Below are 23,087 nucleotides of genomic sequence, written 5' to 3'. Positions count from 1 at the left end.
ATATTTTTTTTAAAATTAAAAAATTATAAGGAATAATATCTTCTCACATAAATAGAAGCCCGTGTTTCACATTTAAAAAATATAGAGAAAAAAACAAGAAACACCCTGCATCCGCGGGTGTAGGATACCGGTAAACATACAACGAAATATATGTCTTGGTCAATTAAGATATAATAGCACAAAAATAATCCAATATCTTTACATTTTAAATAAACAAGAGACATAAGTATTAAAAAAATAAATCCTGGTAACGTGCATATTTAAGACAAAAGTTTGCTAAACAAATAATTAAATATAACCTATTAAATATTGGGAAAGTGGAATTAATAATTAATAATTAACATGAAAAAAGTGTGGAAAGAATAGGGTGGATGGTTGGAACAGGCTCAGCTGGAAATTTGTTTGATTTGTCCCTCTCCGCTTCAGACCGAACTCCCACTCACTCCCTATTATTTCTCTCTCTTCCAATTCAAGTCAAATCAAATCAAATCAAATCGCAAATAACCACACACACCATTTTCTCTCCCAAATTCACACACGATCGTCGTAATCGATTCCAATGGATCCACCATCGCCACTGCGCCAAAGCGACGTCGCTTCCTCACCACTCTCTCACTCTCACACAACCTTCGACTACGAAACGTCCTCCAGAAGATACCTCCACTCCTCCTCTTCCGACGACGACGTTTCGCCCTCCAATTCCATCCAATCCACCAACCGCCGCCTCGACTACATGCTCCAGTTCCTCGACCGCAAGCTCTCCGCCGACCGCCGCAACTCCCCCGACTCCCGCGCCTCTCCGCTGCCGGAGTTCGTCGCCAAGGGCGGCGCCGCCGGCATCTTCCGCCTCCCGCCGCGCGCGGCGGTTCACCCGGCGCGGCCGCCGAGCCTCGAGCTGCGGCCGCACCCGCTGCGGGAGACTCAGATTGGGCGTTTCCTGCGGAGCATTGCGGCGACCGAGTCGCAGCTGTGGGCGGCGTCGGAGTGCGGCGTGCGGTTCTGGAACTTCAAGGATCTCTACGCGTCGTGGTGCGGCGTCGGAGAGGGAGGCGTTGTGCGGAGCGGCGACGAGGAGAGCGCGCCGTTTCGGGAGTCGGTGTGGAGTTCGCCGACGCTGTGCTTGGTTGCGGACGAGGGGAACAGGTTGGTGTGGAGTGGACACAGGGATGGGAAGATTAGGTGCTGGAAGATGGATGATGAGGGTTTGGACGATGGTAACAACTGCGATTGGAGCAATCGGTTTAAGGAAAGCTTGTCTTGGCAGGCTCACCGTGGCCCTGTTCTTTCCCTAACGTTCACCTCTTATGGTCAGTCTTCGCTCTTCACTGTTAGCTTTACTGCTCTGCACCAATTATACTTGGGCTTGTTTAGATTAGGATCATTGTTAGCCGTGTTATCTCGTGCTATAGGTGTTTGTTTAGCATTTTTTCTTCTTCTTCCAATTACAAGTTTTAAAGTTGAATTTAAAAATAATTTATAAAGAAATTGAAATTAAAAATAGTTTATAAAAATTGAAAATAAAAATAATAGTTTAAATTTAGAATGAAGTGTTTAATCGACATATATTTTTAGTGTAAAAGTTTAAGAAAAAATAAAAAAAATGGGATGGAATGATGAGTCAGATAAAAAGTCTTAGAATGTTTGGTTGTACTTCACTTAGTTTTTAACATCGGGGAGCATTCTACATAATGCGCAGTGAGTAAGTCACACAAATGAACTTGATACCATAACATATCCTAAAACATTAAGGCATTATATAGATGTGTCTTTCTCGCTTATATATTACTCAACATGTCCAACTCTAACCAATGTGGGACTTTACTTCACACTTGAACTCCAACAAATCTTACAAACTTGATTTGTAAGATGATATTTGTTCTCACTTATATGCGTTATTTTGACCTTATATCTATCAATGGTACTTGGGTTTTTCTTCATAATAAGAAAGAAAATATGAAGAGAGAAAGTGATAGGTGATAAGATTAGAAATGTAGTGAGAGATAGGGAAAAAATTAGATGTAAATGAGTTGTAAAAGAATGAGATGTATGTTAAGAAGTACTATTATTATAATGGTTTAATGGTAATTTACTGTAAATGTAAAAAGTTTTATATTGCCAATTAATTATAATTCATCGTTGATATGACTTTTAGGGTGTTTATTATAAAAATCAACATAATACTATGTATGGTGATTCGTGATTGTCGCCACCGGCCCAAACGGGCCTCGGCGGTCGCGAAGACGGTCGAGCTCGCTTTTATTTTGGTTTTGAAAATGTATTGGATTATTAGAACGACTTATTCTCAAACTGAGACCTTGTCGATCTTATCCAATTTATTTATTAAATGTCTCACCAATCCATGTTAATCCCAAGCGGGACCCTCCATGGATTAGCGGTTTTCATAAAAAGGAAGGGTTCGTGGAGTCGCCACCAATGTTTTACTCAAAACATTGGAAAAAGGGATAAGGCAATTGATTTTATAAATCAACTTCGGCCATTACAACCAGAGTTGGGTAAGGGAGTCGGTTACGCGTGGGGAAGGTGTTAGCACCCCACAGCGCCCCTTTCGGGTTCCCTATGACAGATTATTTCTAAAAATAATAGTGCAAAATTACTAAATTACCCCTATTTATTCTAAGCAATTATAAATTAACTATCTACATGATGACAGTTTAATATGCACACAGAAAGCAGTAAAAGAAGGGATTTTTAGAAAAGAAACCTCTTGAAGCGTGCTTTTTATATATCAAGTAAAACTGGGAAGCTTTTTGGCGTTCCCTCGCTCTACAAGCCCGCTCACTCCTTCCTAAAAAATAATTTTTGACTTGGAAATCCGATGGATTTCCCTTCGACTTAGTTCGAGACTCAAGCAAAATGCTCAGAACTCAAAAACTTCGTCGGATCAACTCTCCGAGTGATTTCTAGGCAGAGCACTGCTCAAAAAAACCCAGAATACTCAAGAAGAGGGTTAAAACTGTGTGTCCAAGTGTCCAATGACGTCAAAATGACGCCATATTTATAGGGAACAGGCGCAATACGGGCTATGGAATCAATACGGCCGTATTGAAATTTTTGAACTTCAATACGGTCGTATTGAGTTCAATACGGCCGTATTGAAATTCAAAAATTTCAATACGCCCGTATTGAGTTCACTGCGGCTGTATTGAAGCTTCAATACGGCCGTATTGATTTCAGTACGGCCGTATTGAAGTTTCAGAAACTTCAATACGCCGTATTGAGTTCACTGCGGCCGTATTGAAGCTTCAATACGGCCGTATTAAGTTTAGTACGGCCGTATTGGGCTTCATTCCCTCCACTTCCTTATTTTAAGCTACTCTAAGACCTCTAAACCTACAGATAGCCATCCTATGGTCTTCTAGGAGTCCTTCTGGCTGACTTTCCTTCGATCTTTGAGGGTCTTCGAGTTTTATTTCCGACCCGGACAATTTTAGGGGTCTACAGCTGCCCCCCCTTTACTTAGTCAAACGACCTTTTGGTGTACCGTTTGACAAGTAAAGGAGTTGACCCAATTGTCCGGGGAATAAGCCATCCTTCCGACTTGTAGTGTCTTCAGGTGGGAAAATTGTTGAGTAGCCTCTCCAGGTTGGTGCATACCTCCGCGCTTCTAGTCACTTTGGTAGCATGAGTCTTGCCCTCTCCAGGGTGAGTTTGCCCTCTCCAGGGTGGCTGAGTTTGCCCTCTCCAGGGTGAGTTTGCTCTCTCCAGGGTGGCTGAGTTTGCCCTCTCCAGGGTGAGTTTGCCCTCTCCAGGGTGGCTGAGTTTGCCCTCTCCAGGGTGAGTTTGCCCTCTCCAGGGTGGCTGAGTTTGCCCTCTCCAGGGTGAGTTTGCCCTCTCCAGGGTGGCTGAGTTTGCCCTCTCCAGGGTGAGTTTGCCCTCTCCAGGGTGGCTGAGTTTGCCCTCTCCAGGGTGGCCGAGTTTGCCCTCTCCAGGGTGAGTTTGCCCTCTCCAGGGTGGCTGAGTTTGCCCTCTCCAGGGTGAGTTTGCCCTCTCCAGGGTGGCTGAGTTTGCCCTCTCCAGGGTGAGTTTGCCCTCTCCAGGGTCTGCGGTTTGCCCTCCCCAGGGTCTGCGTACCTCCGTGCATCTGATCACTTTGGTAGCGTGAGTTTGCCCTCTCCAGGGTGGCCGAGTTTGCCCTCTCCAGGGTGAGTTTGCCCTCTCCGGGGTGGCTGAGTTTGCCCTCTCCAGGGTGAGTTTGCCCTCTCCAGGGTCTGCGGTTTGCCCTCCCCAGGGTCTGCGTACCTCCGTGCATCTGATCACTTTGGTAGCGTGAGTTTGCCCTCTCCAGGGTCTGCGGTTTGCCCTCCCCAGGGTCTGCGTACTTCCGTGCATCTGATCACTTTGGTAGCGTGAGTTTGCCCTCTCCAGGGTTTGCGGTTTGCCTTCCCCAGGGTCTGCGTACCTCCGTGCTTCTAGTCACTTTGGTAGCGTGAGTCTTGCCCTCTCCAGGGTCTGCGGTTTGCCCTCCCCAGGGTCTGCCTCCGTGTTCTTGACGACATTGGCAATGTGAGTTTGCCCTCTCCAGGGATCTGAGATGGTTTTTTTGTCTCCACAGTCCACTATGCTGCTTTGACGTTTTTTCTGATTTTGTGCCACTGAGGGCTGGATAACGCAGGGATCCGTCTAGGGGATGTGCAGTTACTCATAGGTTCTTGTGTCCCAACTTTCCTTTGCGTAGTTGGTACCCATTGAGGAATTTCTGTTTCCTTGGGGTGTAGACACGAAGATGCTCTTTCTGATGTGAGCGATGCCTTATGATTGGCTGACGTCCTTTGACGTTGGTTGAGTATCCCGGTTATCCTTATTCGGGTATCTCTTTTGGATTTTCTGATTTTTGCTGCCTCTGTGTAGGCTGTTATCCGCTGGGGGATTTGGTTATAATTGGCCTCTTCTGTTAGGCGTATCAGCTTGACATTCAATGATTGGCTGAGAGCCGGATTCCACTTGGGGAATGATTATTTTGGATTTTTGATTTTCCTTTTTTTGAAGGAATGCCTCTTGTGTAGGCGACTGGGGATTTGAAGTTCTTATGTATCCCAGAGTATTATTTAGAAAGCCTCTTCAGGCTTAGCTTCACTCTTCGTTTGGAAAGCTACCTTCCACTGAGGAAGTTTAAGTCCTTTCGACTTGGATATTCTGTTTAGATGATCAAGCCTCCCTTGGGGAATTTTGCTGATCTTGGTTTGATAGCTTTCACTGGGGAATTTGGCCCGTGAGTGGAAGCTGAGATATCTCTGGGGAGTATTATTTCGGCGAGCCTCTCCAGGCTCAATTATTCTGTGGGAGTATTGTTTCGGCAAGCCTCTCCAGGCTCAGTTATTCTGTGGGAGTATTGTTTCGGCAAGCCTCTCCAAGCTCAATTATTCTGAGGAAGTATTTTTTCAGCAAGCCTCTCCAGGCTCAATTATTCTGTACAAACTGAGGAGTATTGTTTGTATCCTTGCCTTTTTCGTTTTCGGCTTTTGTTGACTGCTGTCATACACAAGCAATTTTCTATTTTTTCTATTTTATGCAATTGCCTCATGATAAGGTCTTTGAATGTGCAACTAATGTGTGTGATGCACAAATGCAAGTTTTATTATTTAATGTTTTTAGAAAAATGAATGGCTCTCCCTATCCTCCTTTTCTTGGAGGAATTTCTGTCATCGACGTGAGGGAATATTTTTGTGAGCTTTTTATGCAGGAGATTATGGATTTTATAGGAACCCCTCCAATTTTCTTTATTGACCGATTATTAAGGAATTTCATACAATTTTTTAGAAATACCAATTTAGAGGCATAATCACATGGTCAAGAGAGAAAAGAAATGAATAGATATTTTATTAATATTCACAAGTGTTTTTACAGAAAGATATACAGAAGGAATTTCTGAAGAATGGCTGGCCAGGGTAGGCTATATACATTGGGTTTAACAATTATATCTGTAATTGTTGCTCTTTACATTCCCTAGTTGCTTCGGGTGAGATGCCTGAGCCAGGAGCGCAGGTGCTGCAAGACGCTTGCTTCTAGAAGATAATCACTTGAACCGCCTTTCGGTTTTCGATTCAAGCGATCGTTGCTTGCTTTGCTTTTACATCTTATTCTTTTGCCCCTAACTTTTGCCTAGGACGTATCCTAGCGGGGATAATTTCGCCTTTGTTTTGCCTAGTACCCTTGTACTGGCGGGCTTTTTATTTTGCCCTAACTTTTGCCTAGGACGCCCTTTTTGGGTTTTCATCCTAGCGGGCCTATGCAAGCAACGTCTTCAAGCATAGTACTTCTTTACCTCGTCATCGTTGACTGGGTATCGAAGTTCTTTTCCATCCATGTCTGTGAGGATCAATGCTCCTCCTGAGAAGGCTCGTTTTTCCACGTATGGTCCTCCGTGATTTGGGGCATACTTTCCGATTTTGTCCTTTTGAGTTGGTAGCAATTTCTTCATTACCAACTCTCCCTCATGGTAGACTCGAGGGTGGACTTTCTTGTCAAAAGCCTTTTTTGATCTTCCTCTGATAGGCTTGACCATGGCATATGGCGTTCAGCCGTTTCTTTTTGATAAGGTTCAACTGGTCGTATCGGCTTTGAACCCATTTTACCTCGGAAAGTTTTGTTTCCATGATTACCCTTGGAGAAGGTATCTTGACTTCGACGGGTAGAACTGCCTCCATCCCATAGACGAGGGAGAATGGAGTAGCTCCTGTAGATGTGCGTACTGAAGTCTTATAACCATGAAGAGTGAAGGGTAACATCTCGTGCCAGTCTTTAAATGAGGCAACCATCATTTACCCTATTTTCTTGATGTCCTTATTGGTTGCCTCGATTGCCCTATTCATCTTTGGCCGATATGAGGAAGAGTTGCGGTGTTGGATCTTGAATTCTTGGCACAGTTCTTCCACCATTTTATTATTCAGATTAGATCCATTTTCAGTGATGATTTATTTCTCCATGCTTCCACTAGATTATTCTAAAATCTTTTGGGACAAGAGAGAAGAGAAAGGAAAGATATTTTTGTTCTAAAGTTTGTGTTTTAGAGGGGATTTATTTTTCAAAAATGATTTTTGTAAGAATGGATGGCCAAGGTAGGCTTATGTGTTTAGGCTTGTTTGATTAAACACTTATGAAGTTAAAAAGTCGTGTTGTGATTTGACAACTTGGATAGCTTCCCTTGAACCTTTCTTTTTGAATTCGGTTCATGGTACCATCAAGGATTTATTTTGTTTTTTGATTGTCCTTATTTTTGCCTAAAACACCCTTTCGTGGTATTTTAGCGGACTTTTGTTTTTGTTCATTATTTTGTAACCCTAATTTTTGCCTAGGTCACCCCTTCGTGGGATTCCTAGCGGGTTCTTTGCTCTTATTTTTGCGTAGTCCCCTTTTTGGGTTTCCTGCCGAGCTTCTTTTATTTTGAAGGATTTATTTTTATCCATGATGGCACTTGTCAAGGCCAAGGGAAGGTGCTCCAAGTTGTCACACACACCTCCACATGAAAATGATGTGGGTTTATTATTATTAAGATGATTTTAACCTCATTCATGTTTATTCAAACAGGTTTAAAAATGATGTGGTTTAGAATTTTATTATAAGCAAGAAAAGAAGCAATGAAGAATGATTTTATTATAATCATAGTGGAAACATGTGTCCTTATTTCATCACTGATATGGGTCCCAATATTGACCTCTTTTATCTCTCGGCCATGCCCCAAATTCACAGTCTCCAATTTCTCTTGACGAGCTTCTTAATCTAGCAATCTTTGCAGATCCGGAGAAATGGTCTCCTCATCACTGCCCAACTCAACCCATTTATCCTCAACTTTCGGATCCCGGTCAGAGCGAACAATTACAGACATAATTATTTTATTGGTTCTGTTTAGGTTTAGAATTATTAATGTTAATGAGGAAAGAGAGAAAAGAACAAAAGAGAGAGTAATGTGTGAAAAATGCCTCTTTATTGATATGTATTAAAACTGTACAAAAACCCTTATTTACATGAAAAGGTTCTCATGATCTTGGGTACTGATCATGAGTCCCTAAGAAAAAGAAAAATGCAGAGGGACCCTATCGTGGCTTGTTCTTCTCTCTATTCCTGCTTCGGCCGAAGATTCTTGCTCACGTCGGGCGCTGTTGAATCAAAAGTGATCCACCCGGCATCAATAAGGCTTTGGACCTTGTATTGGAGAGCTTTACAGTTCTCCGTTGAATGCCCCGGTGCCCCCGAATGGTATAGACATTTGTCTTGCGGTTTGTACCAATGGGGATGAGGTGGATCAACCTTCTTTAGTGGAACGTAAGCTAGAAGACGTGCTTCCACTAGCTTCGGCAGGAGGTCGCTATATGTGGTCGGAAGTTTATCAAACTTCTTCACAGGGTTGTATTGCGACTTTCTTGACTTCGAAGTGGAAGAAGATGAGGAAATGGTTATGGCGCTGACTCCTCTCTCCTTCTTCTTCCCAAAGGTCTTCTTAGCTTTAAATGATTGGGAAGGTTCAGCTAGCTTCCCACTTTTCAGCTCTTGTTCCACTCTTCCTCCAACATGATGGGACTCATGGTCACTGTGCTCAGCTTCGTGTATGTTGTGGTGACGCATGAGTTCCATCATTTGCGCCATTTGTTCCTTGAGCTGTGAGAGCTCGGCTGTAAGCTTCTTAATTTGTTCCTCCAACGCGTCCATCTTCTTGATTTTCTGCGCGCGCGTGAGGACAGAGAGATGACCAGCCACTTTCTAAAAATGAATATTTAATCTAATTAATTTATGGTATGAATACACTCTCGATGTGAGCTTGATAAGACTCCAACTTTAAGGCGCTGCCTTTTTAAGATGAAGGTTTATCACCCTCCCTAGCCTATGATCTCTCCCCAACGGAGAATCTCAATAGTCATGGGTCCCTTTTACTCACATCGAGAGGGTATTGGTGAACCTAAAATGCATGGTCTATGAGGATGCATGATGTCTTATTGGTAATGATGTACATGCTCCTCACTTTTATTATATTTCCACACATGGTCTTTCCTCTCATGTCATGGTATTTTCATGCATGGGGATTATTCTTTAGACCTTATCACGAGGTTTATTATTAATGCACAAACAATTGCACATAAACATTTACACAAACAATTCACTCATCCACGAACAGTCACGAGCGAATCACGAGGTAGGGGTATCCTGCAGAAATGGTGCATATTCAAGGTGGTTCTAACTGTTCTCACCAGTCCAAGGCCCCCAAGGTGCCCCCATTATAGGGACCCAATTCCTCTCATCGTAGGTCGATGGAAAGCTCCAACGCACCGTCGGACTCAAGTTCATGGTTATCACCTTGAGTGATGTTTTCCGACAACGGTCTACGGGCACCTATAGACCCATTCGACAACCGGCCGTACTAACATCCACTCCCTATGGTTAATCACTCATGCCCCCGGGTATAGAGGGAACTGTTGTGTGCAAAGGTTTGTGTGCAATTTATATTTCAAACAATTGCGAAAATTAAACATACAACAGTTATTTAAAGCCACAAAAATAAATCATGTTATCATACAAGTAAGGGGTAATGAAGTAATTTTAACTATTATTTGTTAAAAACAATCTGTCACTAAATGGGACTGACTCTCGAGGCTTCCCCAGTGGAGTCGCCATCTGTCGCCACCGGCCCAAACGGGCCTCGGCTGTCGCGAAGACGGTCGAGCTCGCTTTTATATTGGTTTTGAAAATGTATTGGATTATTAGAACGACTTATTCTCAAACTGAGACCTTGTCGATCTTATCCAATTTATTTATTAAATGTCTCACCAATCCATGTTAATCCCAAGCGGGACCCTCCATGGATTAGCGGTTTTCATAAAAAGGAAGGGTTCGTGGAGTCGCCACCAATGTTTTACTCAAAACATTGGAAAAAGGGATAAGGCAATTGATTTTATAAATCAACTTCGGCCATTACAACCAGAGTTGGGTAAGGGAGTCGGTTACGCGTGGGGAAGGTGTTAGCACCCCACAGCGCCCCTTTCGGGTTCCCTATGACAGATTATTTCTAAAAATAATAGTGCAAAATTACTAAATTACCCCTATTTATTCTAAGCAATTATAAATTAACTATCTACATGATGACAGTTTAATATGCACACAGAAAGCAGTAAAAGAAGGGATTTTTAGAAAAGAAACCTCTTGAAGCGTGCTTTTTATATATCAAGTAAAACTGGGAAGCTTTTTGGCGTTCCCTCGCTCTACAAGCCCGCTCACTCCTTCCTAAAAAATAATTTTTGACTTGGAAATCCGATGGATTTCCCTTCGACTTAGTTCGAGACTCAAGCAAAATGCTCAGAACTCAAAAACTTCGTCGGATCAACTCTCCGAGTGATTTCTAGGCAGAGCACTGCTCAAAAAAACCCAGAATACTCAAGAAGAGGGTTAAAACTGTGTGTCCAAGTGTCCAATGACGTCAAAATGACGCCATATTTATAGGGAACAGGCGCAATACGGGCTATGGAATCAATACGGCCGTATTGAAATTTTTGAACTTCAATACGGTCGTATTGAGTTCAATACGGCCGTATTGAAATTCAAAAATTTCAATACGCCCGTATTGAGTTCACTGCGGCTGTATTGAAGCTTCAATACGGCCGTATTGATTTCAGTACGGCCGTATTGAAGTTTCAGAAACTTCAATACGCCGTATTGAGTTCACTGCGGCCGTATTGAAGCTTCAATACGGCCGTATTAAGTTTAGTACGGCCGTATTGGGCTTCATTCCCTCCACTTCCTTATTTTAAGCTACTCTAAGACCTCTAAACCTACAGATAGCCATCCTATGGTCTTCTAGGAGTCCTTCTGGCTGACTTTCCTTCGATCTTTGAGGGTCTTCGAGTTTTATTTCCGACCCGGACAATTTTAGGGGTCTACAGTGATTGATTAATGTAAAGAATTATTTCACACCGATGGTGTATAAACTTTTTTCTCTTATTATAAAAGTTAACAAATTTTCTTCATATAATCCATGCTTAAAGTAATTATTATAAAAATCAATAAATTAAAATGAATTGTGATTGGATCCCAATGTAAAAGTGTAAAAGACCTTTACCGTGTTTTATTAGATTGTAAAAATTGAAGTTAGTGCATGTATTATATATAAAAGTATAATTTTAGTTTTAACTCTACTACTTTACTATTATACTTAGGCTGGTTTAGACTATAGGATAATTTATAGCTGTTAACTGGTATCGTAGGTGTTTGTTTAGCTTTGTTTATTTAGTTTTTGCAATTACAAGCTAATGCTTTAAAGTTGAAATTAAAAATCAGATTGTAAATTTAAAGTTACGAGCTTAATAAACGTGAATGTTTAGCCTAAACGCTTTACACTATCAACCATAACTATTATAGAAGTAAAAAAATATATTATGTATAACATTTTATGATAGAATGACAAGGTAGAAGATCTTTACACACGTAACATACTAATCACTAAGATTTACCTATAAAAAAAAACCTTTACATACATTATTTATTCTAAAATTAGAATTGTTTGGTAACTCTCCATATATATATATTTTATCTATTTACCTTTGAAAGAAGATTTTGTTTCTATTTATCTCTCCACTTAAAAGTTTAGGATAATATTAATTACTATTTTTTAATCATGTACTTATTTTCACTTAATTCTTAAATACTTTGCATACTTATCGTTAATGAAAAAGAGATATTAGTAGAGGTCTTGCTAAGAAGGTATAAATAATTTTAAAATAAATGAAGAAGTTAATTTCATTCTTGAATCTAAGTTATTTTCTTAAACAAACATAATAAGAAATAGAGGGAACAAATTTTCAATCTTAAAAATTACTTTTAATTTAAAATTTCGTGGATAGTGTATTTTTAGTTCTTGAGATTTAAAATAAAGAAGAAAAAGTAGAAGTCAAAAGCTTCTAAAACTACTTTTTTTTTAATAGAAAAAAAACTCAAAAAGTTCTTTATTAATAAAAACTAACTTTTCAAAAGTTTCTTATATGAAAAAGGGAAGTCCAAAATAAGGTTGGTCAAACACTTCCTAAGATGTTGATTATAGGCTGTTTTGAGCATTTAGAAAAACTTTTGCAGAACTTCTTTGGACTTGTTTTATGATGTAAGCCCTTAAGTTGAAAATTGAAGGAATTTGTATTTTGGTTAAGTTTACAAAAGTATCTTATGACCTTTTTATGAGTTTTTTTTGTCTCTTATTTCAATTCAATAAGTTTTACAGTAAAGTTTTTCGATTGCTTATGGCATAAGTATAAACTCTCATATAATAAGCTCTTTTTGTATAAGCACTAAATTAAATTGTTTACTCATTTTTGTACTAAGATAATCCAAACTATTTAAGATTTCTTGGAGTGGAAGTTTATGAAAATTAAATGCTGCTGATGTTTAGGTTACTAATTTGTACAAGTTTTGTCCTATTAGCTTCTTCAAAATCTTATTTTTAACTTGTGTATAAGCTAGTTTTAGTTTTATGGAGAAACTTATTTCTATTTTTCTTATTTTTCTCTCTCTTATTAGTGCTTCCGCAAAAGTTTATCTTATTAGAGACCATAATATGAATTTTTTTATAATATATTGCCTGTGGGACCTGATGTTCATTGGTTAATTCACATGGTTGTGAATGTTATACATTATTCTCTCTTTCTGTTTTGTTAATCCAGGGGATCTGTGGTCGGGTTCAGAAGGAGGAGTTATAAAAATATGGCCTTGGGAGGCTGTTGAAAAATCTATTCAGCTGACGAGGGAGGAAAGGCACAGTGCTGTAATATTCGTGGAGAGGTCCTATGTTGACTTAAGGAGTCAGCTATCTATAAACGGCTTTAGTAACATGCTAACTTCAGATGTAAAGTACTTAGTATCTGATAATTCAAGAGCAAAGGTGTGGAGTGCTGGTTATTTTTCATTTGCTTTGTGGTGAGATGTTCTCTCCTAACCTCTTATGGTGTTATTGAACGCTAGTATGGTTGATTCTTTTATATTTAGGCATTTTAGTGTAATTAACTATTTTAGGATTTTTCCTATCTTGTGATCACAACTTTTATATGTATGCTATTATCTATTATTTTAGAAAGATAGTAAATGTATATATTTTGTTTAAGAAAGTGCCTTAGCCTTTTTAATTGACAGACAGATATTCATTTAAATTTCTAAAAGTTGGCTTACATCTTGCTAATATCAAGACATTGGTTCTATGATATAAATCCTTATAAAATAAGCATAGCTAACAGCTAGTGGGTTAGATATTTCATATTTGCATGTTCTATAATTTTATATATAGTGTATGTCCTGTTTTGTTCTGATTTGTTGTCTCTTGATGGTGCTCTACGTGCATGGGATGTATAATGAAATCATAACTAACTGAGACTTCATTGCCATATTATCCTTCCTCTTTTCTGTTTGCATCACTTATGCCTCTCTCTCTCTTCTTCACTCTCTCTGTGTGTGTATATACCTTTCAATTTAATGTATGCTAGTGCTTGTTAATTTATAGGGATGCTCGTACAAGAGAGCTACTGAAAGTTTTCAATTCAGATGGACAGATTGAGAATCGGTCAGATTTGTCCTCAATTCAAGACTTTTCGGTGGAGCTTGTTTCAAGTTCAAGAAAAGACAAAGCACAAAGTTCCATTGGATTCTTTCAGCGTTCACGGAATGCCATAATGGGGGCAGCAGATGCTGTTCGTCGAGTTGCAGCAAAGGGAGGCTTTGGGGATGATAATCGGAGAACCGAAGCACTAGTGGCAACAATAGATGGAATGATTTGGACAGGGTGTACAAGTGGACTACTGGTGCAATGGGATGGAAATGGAAATCGCTTACAAGATTTTCTTTACCATTCATCTGCTGTTCAGTGTTTTTGTACTTTTGGCATGCAAATTTGGGTAGGTTATGTGAGTGGTACTGTCCAGGTATTGGATCTCAAGGGTAATCTAATTGGGGGATGGGTGGCTCATAGCAGTCCAATTGTTAAAATGACAGTTGGTGCTGGTTATGTATTTGCATTGGCTAACCATGGTGGCATACGTGGATGGAACATCACCTCCCCAGGACCTCTTGATAGCATATTGCGTTCAGAACTGGGAGGCAAAGAATTTTTATACACTAAAATAGAAAATATAAAAATATTGAGTGGCACTTGGAATGTTGGACAAGGAAAAGCATCTCTAGATTCCCTTACTTCATGGCTGGGTTCCGTGGCCTCAGATGTTAGCCTTGTTGTTGTTGGGTTGCAAGAGGTCGAAATGGGTGCTGGATTTCTCGCAATGTCTGCGGCTAAAGAAACTGTAAGTCACATTTTCTGTAATAATGCTAAAAAAAATAGTACCATGTTATTGTTAGACAACTTGTAGTTGTAAGCGAAGTAGTTGCTGTGTGAAGCGTGAATCATTCAGTTGTTTTTCCCTTATCATGAGATTTAACTTTTAATACATTTGAATTTACTAAATATTCGTGGGATATTAGGTTGGCAGTTTAGATGATAACTTGCATGCATGGTTCTTTTTCTCTACTCTACTACCACTGCTTTGGCTAATTGAATGATTTTGATGGAAATCTGATTGGAATTGAGAAAATCAAATGAATGATTGTAAGGAATTGCAAGTTTGCAACACATTGATCGTTCCTATTTTCATCTTTTGTATGGTTAGGAATTAAATGGTGATTTTATGTTGTGCCCTCAATTGGTACTGCAAAATCAAGTACAAATGAAATGAAAGAAAACTTTAATTACTCTAATACCCTTTCTCTGTAAAAAAAATCTTCAAAACTTATAGTTTATAAAATTGTTTTAGTTACTGCCATAATTGCACTTTGAGAAAGATCGACTTTTATCTCATTGATTTTTTTTAACCTTTTATCTTTCACTTCAAAATAATTTCCTGTTAGTTATGAAGGGGAAAAAAAACTTAAGGAAACAGGACCCTGGTGAGACCAAATAATCTACACCTCTCTGTCAGCTGGTTTTCCTTGTCATACAATCTTTCATATTTTCAAGTTTTAGCACATCAATGCGTCTAAAGTGCCCTTTGAGATAACTCAAGTACAGGAACAACATGGTCATTATAAAGAGAATGATGAGAGGAGAGGGGATCAGGTGAAAATAATTTATTGTCAGAGCTGCAATGCAGGTTACTGTTTGGCAAAGGAACTTCCAGGCTAAGATGTTATATAGTAGTAATTTGGAAATTTGGAAATTTCTTATTCTTGAGGGAAAATAAGGATAAATTGTGGGCCATTTATCTTCTGTTTCTTTTACCTGGTTAAAATTTCATGAAACTATGAGATCATTGCAGCCTAAACCTGGTTACGTTTTGGCCATGAACACCATTCGCTGCTGCAAATGATTCTTCCCAATGATGCTGCACTAAATTCCAAATCCTGTATCCATTCATCTACTTGTAATCCTGTGCTTCTTCATTCTATAATTTATCCAGTTGATCTAAAATCCTTGATATTGCATAAGGTACTTATAAATGGTTGAGGAGTTTCTTGGATTGATCTATTATAATAGTGCTCCACATCAAAATGATTTAGAATGTCTCGTGTTGAGTCTTTCTTCCTATTAGCATATGGATTACTGAAAATCATTAAAGATTCTGTTGTGATTTTTGTCCAATGGAAATTTTACGGATCATTGGATTGTTCATGCGTCATTGTCAGCATTCTGTTGTTACTGTCATCATGTTATTATGTATATACACATAAATATATATAGTATAATTAATGGTTTTGCCTGACTTTTCTTGCTTATAACCCTCCTCTACCCCCCATCTCTCACAAACATAGGTAGGATTGGAGGGAAGTTCTGTTGGGCAGTGGTGGCTGGATATGATAGACAAAACATTAGATGAAGGTTCAACATTTGAACGTATTGGATCCAGGCAACTTGCTGGCTTGGTCATTGCTGTGTGGTGAGTATCTATGAGTAGGAGTATATGTGAGCTGGTGAAGGTTTATTGTCAGAAATAATGCACGTTATCTTGTACAAGGCATATATAACATGTGTTAAATTTTAGCAATTTGAAAATGTATTGGTATGTTAAAGTGCTTGTGTTATGTCAGATTATTGTTTGCTTTTGTTCCTACTAGTAATGAATGCTATTTGTGTTCAAAAGATATGGATATGGATCACTGAAGGTTGGGTTCTTAATTGTGTCCTAATTTGAAATATCAACTATTTTCATTCAATTTGAATTTGTGTCATTGTTATCTAAATTCTTCTTTGCTGCTCTCTTCACCTATAGTACTTGAATTTTTCTTCTTCAGGGTTAAAACCAACATTAGATTTCATGTTGGGGATGTTGATGTGGCAGCAGTTCCATGTGGCTTTGGACGTGCTATTGGCAATAAGGTGAGCCTGTACTGTCTGCTCTGCTGTTTCTTGTGTTTCCATCACTTCATGTTTGCTAATAAAGTGTGTATTAAGATGTGGCAGTTGGTCATTATCATGGATCTCATAATTGTCAGCTTTGGCTTCATTGAACAGTCTAACATGGATACTTAAATATCATAGGCTATTGCTAGATTCTCTACTAGATTTTATGGTGTGTTGCAATTCAAAGTAAAAGCAAACAGTCAGAATACTATCCTACGAATTCTGTAATGCAAGCCCATGATGGAATTTGCTTTTGTGTGGTCTGCAAGTATCATATCTTATATCCATTGAAACTTTATCTCTAATTGTGTCCACTGACGAGATAAGCTGTATGATATTAGTTGATGACTTTGGCTTGAATTTCATCATTTCATGTAGCACTCACACAGAGACACACACATATATATATAAAGCAAATAGGATCTGCAAATCTTCTGATAGATATTGGGAGTATTTGTGTTTCAGTTATGACATGTCATACTGTAGTGTATTCATTAGTGATTATTAATTTGCTGCCAATATTGAAAATCACCATTCAGAATTGCTCTACAGTTTTTCCAATGGCATATGGAGGTTAATGGTAGTAACTAGTAATTGTAGAGAAAAGCATGGCACATGGCATGCTAGTTTCCGTATTGAAGCATGGAACCAATTCATTCAAAGAAAATAAAACATAACTATGAAAAACTGAATATAATGGAGGAACAGGGAGAGGCAGAGCACATAGCAATTTTCTCTGTGATTTCATCAGATAATCAAAATCATGAAAAAGAAAATAGACAGTATGGAGTATGTTTGATACTTTAATGATGATTCCGACGTCAGTGAAGGTTTCTGTTCTCAAGAACTTCGAAGCAACTCAAAAGCTTGGTGCTGTTCTAAGAAAATAATGCACTTTTCGACCAGTTTGGTATGGCTCATGCCACATGCCATGGATGCTACAACTAAGGTGGTTCCACATTGAATGTCATGCCATAGGTTTTATGCTGGCTGTGACCCCCCAAAAATGCTATGCCATGGTGGTGCTATTGGCAACACTGTCACATTGTTCTATATTTGGCGTGCAAAAATATTATTTTCCTGCAAACACTAGTTTTGTTTCAGTTTTTTTATTCTGTTCATTGACATAGGAGATGTTTGTTTCACCAGGGAGCTGTTGGTTTGAGGATTAGGGTGTATGATCGGATAATGTGCTTTGTTAATTGTCACTTTGCTGCACATTTAGATGCTGTTGGTCGTCGCAATGCAGATTTTGATCATGTGTATCGAACAATGTCCTTCAGTCGGCCAACAAACCTCTCAAATACTACAGCTGGTACTTTCCTGAGCCTACTCTTGATTTTCTCACTTGCCTTATCCATGTATTTATTTTGGCCTGTTTATAGATCTGGCTTGCCATTGGTCCTTTCTATTGCAGCTGGCACTTCATCTTCTGTTCCGATGTTTCGTGGTACAAATGTATGTGCATACTGTCCACTTTATTCATCTAAGTAATGCTTTATAATGCACTCAGATAGTTGGATGAAGCATTGATTCTTGAGATTGGTTTCCAGTCCGCAGAAGGGATGCCTGAGTTATCTGAGGCAGACATGGTTGTGTTTCTCGGTGATTTTAATTATCGGCTTGATGACATTTCATATGACGAAGCAAGAGATTTCGTTTCTCAAAGATGCTTTGATTGGCTTAGAGAAAGGGATCAACTTCGAGCAGAAATGGAAGCTGGGAATGTCTTCCAAGGAATGCGTGAAGCAATGATAATGTTTCCTCCCACATACAAGTTTGAAAGACACCAAGCTGGTTTGGCAGGTTGGTCCCCACCTAAAACACACACAGATGGTCTTCAAATTTGAAAGGAAACTTTAGCATTAAAAAGTGAGATGGAAACAGTCATGTGTAAAAGATGTGGGTCGAGTTGCTACATTTCTCCTTTAATCATGAAGATGTGGGTTGCTCTGCAATAGAGCATTTCCACAAATCATGCAGTTCCAATTACAATTTTTTTTTCATTTGTAGATCAAAAACATCCACAGCATACAGTACAAGGGAGGAGAAAAGAACAAAATATATCCAGATTTTTATGAAATGAAAAATTCCAATCGCACCACAAAAGTAATAATTTTTGGAGTTCTCTTCACAGATGGCATCTGAATCTGATTAATAGTATTTAAAACTTTCATCATTGTGGGTTCTTGTAACTTTTAGAGGCTTGCTCTAGAGACTATAATATAAGTGTAAAGAGTGAGGAAGGTAGGAAAAATATACTGTAATGGATAAACTAAAGGGCAGTGTCTCCCTATGTGTGTATGTGTGTATACATATATTACTAGTTTAAGAGAGCATTACAAGTACAGATTACATCTGGTTTCTGAATAACCTAATGCTAACACTTGAGACAATAACTGTTTTAACAATTAGATAGTAAAGGGTGAATCATTTCAAGTTACAATCATTGCTGCTAATATTTGTGATCTCTTCCATCAGTGCTGCTTCAAGATTTTAAGGGTATGACTTATGATTGTATGATTTGTTTCTTGAAGGGTATGATTCTGGTGAAAAGAAACGCATCCCTGCCTGGTGTGACAGAATTTTGTATCGTGATAGCTGCAGTTCTTTGGTGGCTGAGTGCAGTTTAGAGTGCCCTGTTGTCTCTTCAGTATTGCAGTGAGTGCTCTTGTGTATATTCTCTATTACGAGATGTGTGAAGCAAATCAAGACTGATTACAAATTTCTTATCTTTAGTATACTGAATTTCAGATTTTTGAAAAGGGAAATGCTTGATAGCTAAAAATAATTTTTCTAGAGCAAGTTGGTATCATTATTGATTTATATAACTACCACCCTTGATTCATAACAAATTTTGTATATATTTCATTGTATTTTTCTTGTGGCTAAAACATATTTATGCTGTCTATATGTAATATTCTTTTTAATTTGGTCCATATACTAAAACAGGTTGTTATTTAATTTGTGTATAATTACTTACAAGTTGGTCATAAATTAATATTTTGTTATAGTATTGTTTGTTATAACTCAATAAAATTCAGGGAGCAATTATAAGTATCATGTGTAGGGACTGGAAATATTATATATTTTGTCCTTATATGTGACAATTAGTTTCTACTTGGCCATGGCACTTCACAATAACTCCATGCTAATCTAACAGTGTTATAACAGCAACAGATGCCAAGGACGTCATTGAAAATGGTTATTGACTGAAGATACACACATAATGTATAGGCTAACCATATCTTGTAATTGTTGGATTTTTGTGTTCAAGAATGTCTAGACCTTTTTGGAAAAACTCTCGCACTTGTTTACAATCCACTAAGTCTGCACTCCTCAAATTGGGCTTGTGCGAAATTCAACAATAGGAAAGTGTTAGAACATATGTATATAATGTAAAAGTGTAGGTAATTAGGATATTTGTTGATTCTTGTAATCATTACTGTGTCTATTTATAATCGAGCCTCTTCTGTGTAAACACATAGATTCAATCTTGTATCTGATTTCCTCCTTCCTCAACAATTGTGCATTTATATAGGTGCTAAATTGAGAACCTTTTGCATTTGGGGTCCTATCGAAATATTGGTCAAATTTAACCTTTTTGAGTGTGTAGCATTGCTCTAAAATATTTTAGAAAAACATGAGTGGAAGTATTTCTTTCAATTTTCGTTTTGATTAATGCCATCTCACCTTCAACAGGTATGAAGCTTGCATGGATGTCACAGATAGTGACCACAAGCCTGTCCGCTGCATATTTTCTACAGATATTGCTCGAGTAGATGAATCAATCCGGAGACAGGAGTTTGGAGAGATTCTCGAGTCAAATGAGAAAATTAAACGTCTTCTGAAAGAATTATGCAAGATTCCTGAAGCTATCATTAGTACAAACAACATAATTCTTCAAAACCTGGACACATTAATTTTGCGTATTACAAATAAATGTGCAGAAGGCAATGCTTTGTTTGAAATAATTTGCAAAGGTCAGGCTACAGTTACAGGGGATCAGAAGGCTACTAATCATCAGTTGAGAGGTTCCTTTGGCTTCCCAAGGTGGCTTGAGGTGATATTCTTTATTTAAAATAAATTTCGTTTTTTTGTGAAATATTTATGGTTATATAAAGAACTTGAAAACGAGAGATTTGAAAAGAGGAAACTCAGAACTAATTTTTATTTCTAATCTGATACTGACAAAATGGATGAAATCACTCATATATACTTTATAACATTCAATTCTGGAACCTCAAGAGACTAAATTTTATAATTCTCAAGAGCTTAAGAATTTGTGCAGGCTAATTGAAGATAAAAAAATAAAATCTATTAATATCAAGTTGGTGAATGAATATCAATCATCCCTAACTAGTAAGATCTCGAAATCACAACACAGGAAGTACTTTGGTTAATACATTAGCCAACTAAGGGATATACACTGTATCTATAAGATCATAGTCTAATTTTTCTTTAACGAGTGCCAATCTATTTTTACATGCTTGTCCTTTCATGCTGAACTGAACGTGGAATGTTGACGACAGACTTGTGGTCACAGAATAGTCTCATAGGAGCTTCATACCTTATTTCTAAGGTCATTGTAAACAGTCTTCATCCATAACACCCAACACCCCTTTGAGCCATGGCTCTAATTTCTACCTTTGCACTTATCTTGCAACTATATTTTGCTTTTTACTCCTCCATGTTATCAATTTTCCACTTATAAACGTGCAATATCCTTAGGTGAATCTCTTGTTAGCAATTGACCCTGCATAATCAGCATCTATATATAGTTCCATAGTGTGAATTGTGAAATGCGGGTCAAATGGAGGATAGTTTGATTAAAAAGTAGAAGACAACCTAAAAGAGACTTTGCTTATAACTCAATGGCATTTATTGATCCTTATAGCTGACTCCACCAATGGGATAATGCATGGTTGTTATTCTTATATTAGATAATCAGGGTGGGAAGATAATTGTTGTGTATTCTACAGGGCATGAGGTCCAAAAATTCAAATGGAAATTAAAATACCTTCTGACAGTAGGAGATGTTTTAACCATTTTATATTTACTTTATATATATATATATATATATATATATATATATATATAATTTTATTTTCCTCATCAGTACATTCTTCTAAGTTAGAGAAGCAATACCAGCCCAAGTTTGGCAGTATTGAAAACGTTTATTATAGTAACCTAAGTCATCAACCCAATTAGTCTTTATTGTAATATAGGAATGCATTATTGGACGTTTCTTTCCAAACTAATATGTAGACAGAAGACGGCGCCATGTTTGAGATTAATCACTTGACCCTGACAGAAGAAAATATATATATTTTTTTTCCATAAAGGCAATGTGAAAGCTTAAGTTTTTAAATTGCAATTACAGTTGTGGTTGTCTCACAGTCGCGATCACATTGCAACTGTTGTGAGCTAATTTGATTTGCCATCGCTGTGTGGTAGTTATAGTGGCCGGCCAGAGCTGAGCTGTTACAGCCTCATCATGTGATGTGGTTTGCATTTTAAATCCTCGAGAAAGATAACCAAAAATCTCCCCGAGAAAAAAAAAATTGGCTATGACTAATGGCTTCTGTACAAAAATGTTAACTACAATGGCCATTTTTTTTTTTTTTGTGGATCAACATCATACATTTTATTCTCGCTTCAGATAGGTCATCTCTCCATTGCAATGCACCTTTTGATAATTATGTTCACATTTTATAATTCAGGTGAGTCCTGCAACTGGTATAATAAGACCAGATCAAATTGTCGAAGTATCAGTGCATCACGAAGAATTTGAGACTCTGGAAGTGTTTGTTGACGGTGTTGTACAAAATTCTTGGTGTGAAGACTCCAGAGATAAGGAAGCTATTTTGGTTGTTAAGGTGCATGGCAATTACACTATCCAGCCGAGAAGTCACCGAGTCCGTGTTCACCATTGTTATTCATCCAACAAAAAACATATGATTGACACTCAACCAGACGGCTCCAGGAATATCCAAGGAACTTTACTACACCGATCTGATTTCCAACCATTCAGCAGTTCTTATGATGTGGTTGATCAGCTACAGAAATTGCATAGCCCTTAAAGCAGCAGTTAATGTGAGTATTTGTAACTATTTTATGTGGAAGAACAATAGTCTTGTAACAGGCAATAAGTTTTTAACCATCTTGATTATGTTTGGTAATGTTTTTTTTTTTTTTCCTTCTAATCATAGGGAGCTTGTGACCCAACTTGTAATCATCGAGATGATTGAACTGTACAGAAAGCAGATGCAAGGCAAACGAGACAGCTTTTACTTTATCCATGATTTAATTTATTCAGAAATGAGCCCAATTTATTCTGTAAATGACTGTATCATATCAAACAACACAAGCTGCGATTGAAAGGGAAAATCCAGTGACCTACTGTTACTGCAGGTAAAGCTGCTGCAGTTTAGTGTGTCCTTTGAATGATGGTTGTTACTATCTCATTATTTGCCTGGAACTTTGTATAATGGAAGTCCATTTTGTTAATCGACTTCCTGTTGTATTGTGACCTAAGTCAAATACTATTAAAAAAACGTGATGGGTTATTATTAAAAATTTTTCTGAATGTTTTGCCATCAAAAGAAATAGTCGAGTTAAAAATTTTGTTATCCAATAATCATTGGCGAAATGGCTTGTAAATATACAGTTTAACCAAATACTTTTAAAAGTTCCACCCTAAAGCATTCTAGATAAATAT

The 23,087-nt window shown here is 38.1% G+C and overlaps 1 protein-coding gene across 1 annotated transcript; it reads left to right on the top strand.

The window, feature by feature from the left end:
• Positions 1-374: 374 nt before the first annotated feature.
• On the top strand, positions 375-22,945 carry LOC109793232 (type II inositol polyphosphate 5-phosphatase 15). The gene is made up of 12 exons (XM_020352698.3): positions 375-1,307; positions 12,654-12,906; positions 13,484-14,276; positions 15,778-15,902; positions 16,258-16,342; positions 17,516-17,681; positions 17,784-17,824; positions 17,920-18,172; positions 18,904-19,027; positions 20,069-20,429; positions 22,090-22,462; positions 22,579-22,945. The coding sequence occupies exons 1-11, from the start codon at positions 560-562 to the stop codon at positions 22,447-22,449; spliced, it is 3,309 nt and encodes a 1,102-aa protein (XP_020208287.2). The 5' UTR covers positions 375-559; the 3' UTR covers positions 22,450-22,462; positions 22,579-22,945.
• Positions 22,946-23,087: the final 142 nt, after the last annotated feature.

This window comes from Cajanus cajan, chromosome 7 (genome assembly GCF_000230855.2).
Source record: "Cajanus cajan strain Asha chromosome 7, NIPB_CcT2T_4, whole genome shotgun sequence".
In the NCBI taxonomy this organism is placed as follows: Eukaryota; Viridiplantae; Streptophyta; class Magnoliopsida; order Fabales; family Fabaceae; genus Cajanus; species Cajanus cajan.
This window is presented reverse-complemented; position numbering and strand designations above follow the sequence as displayed.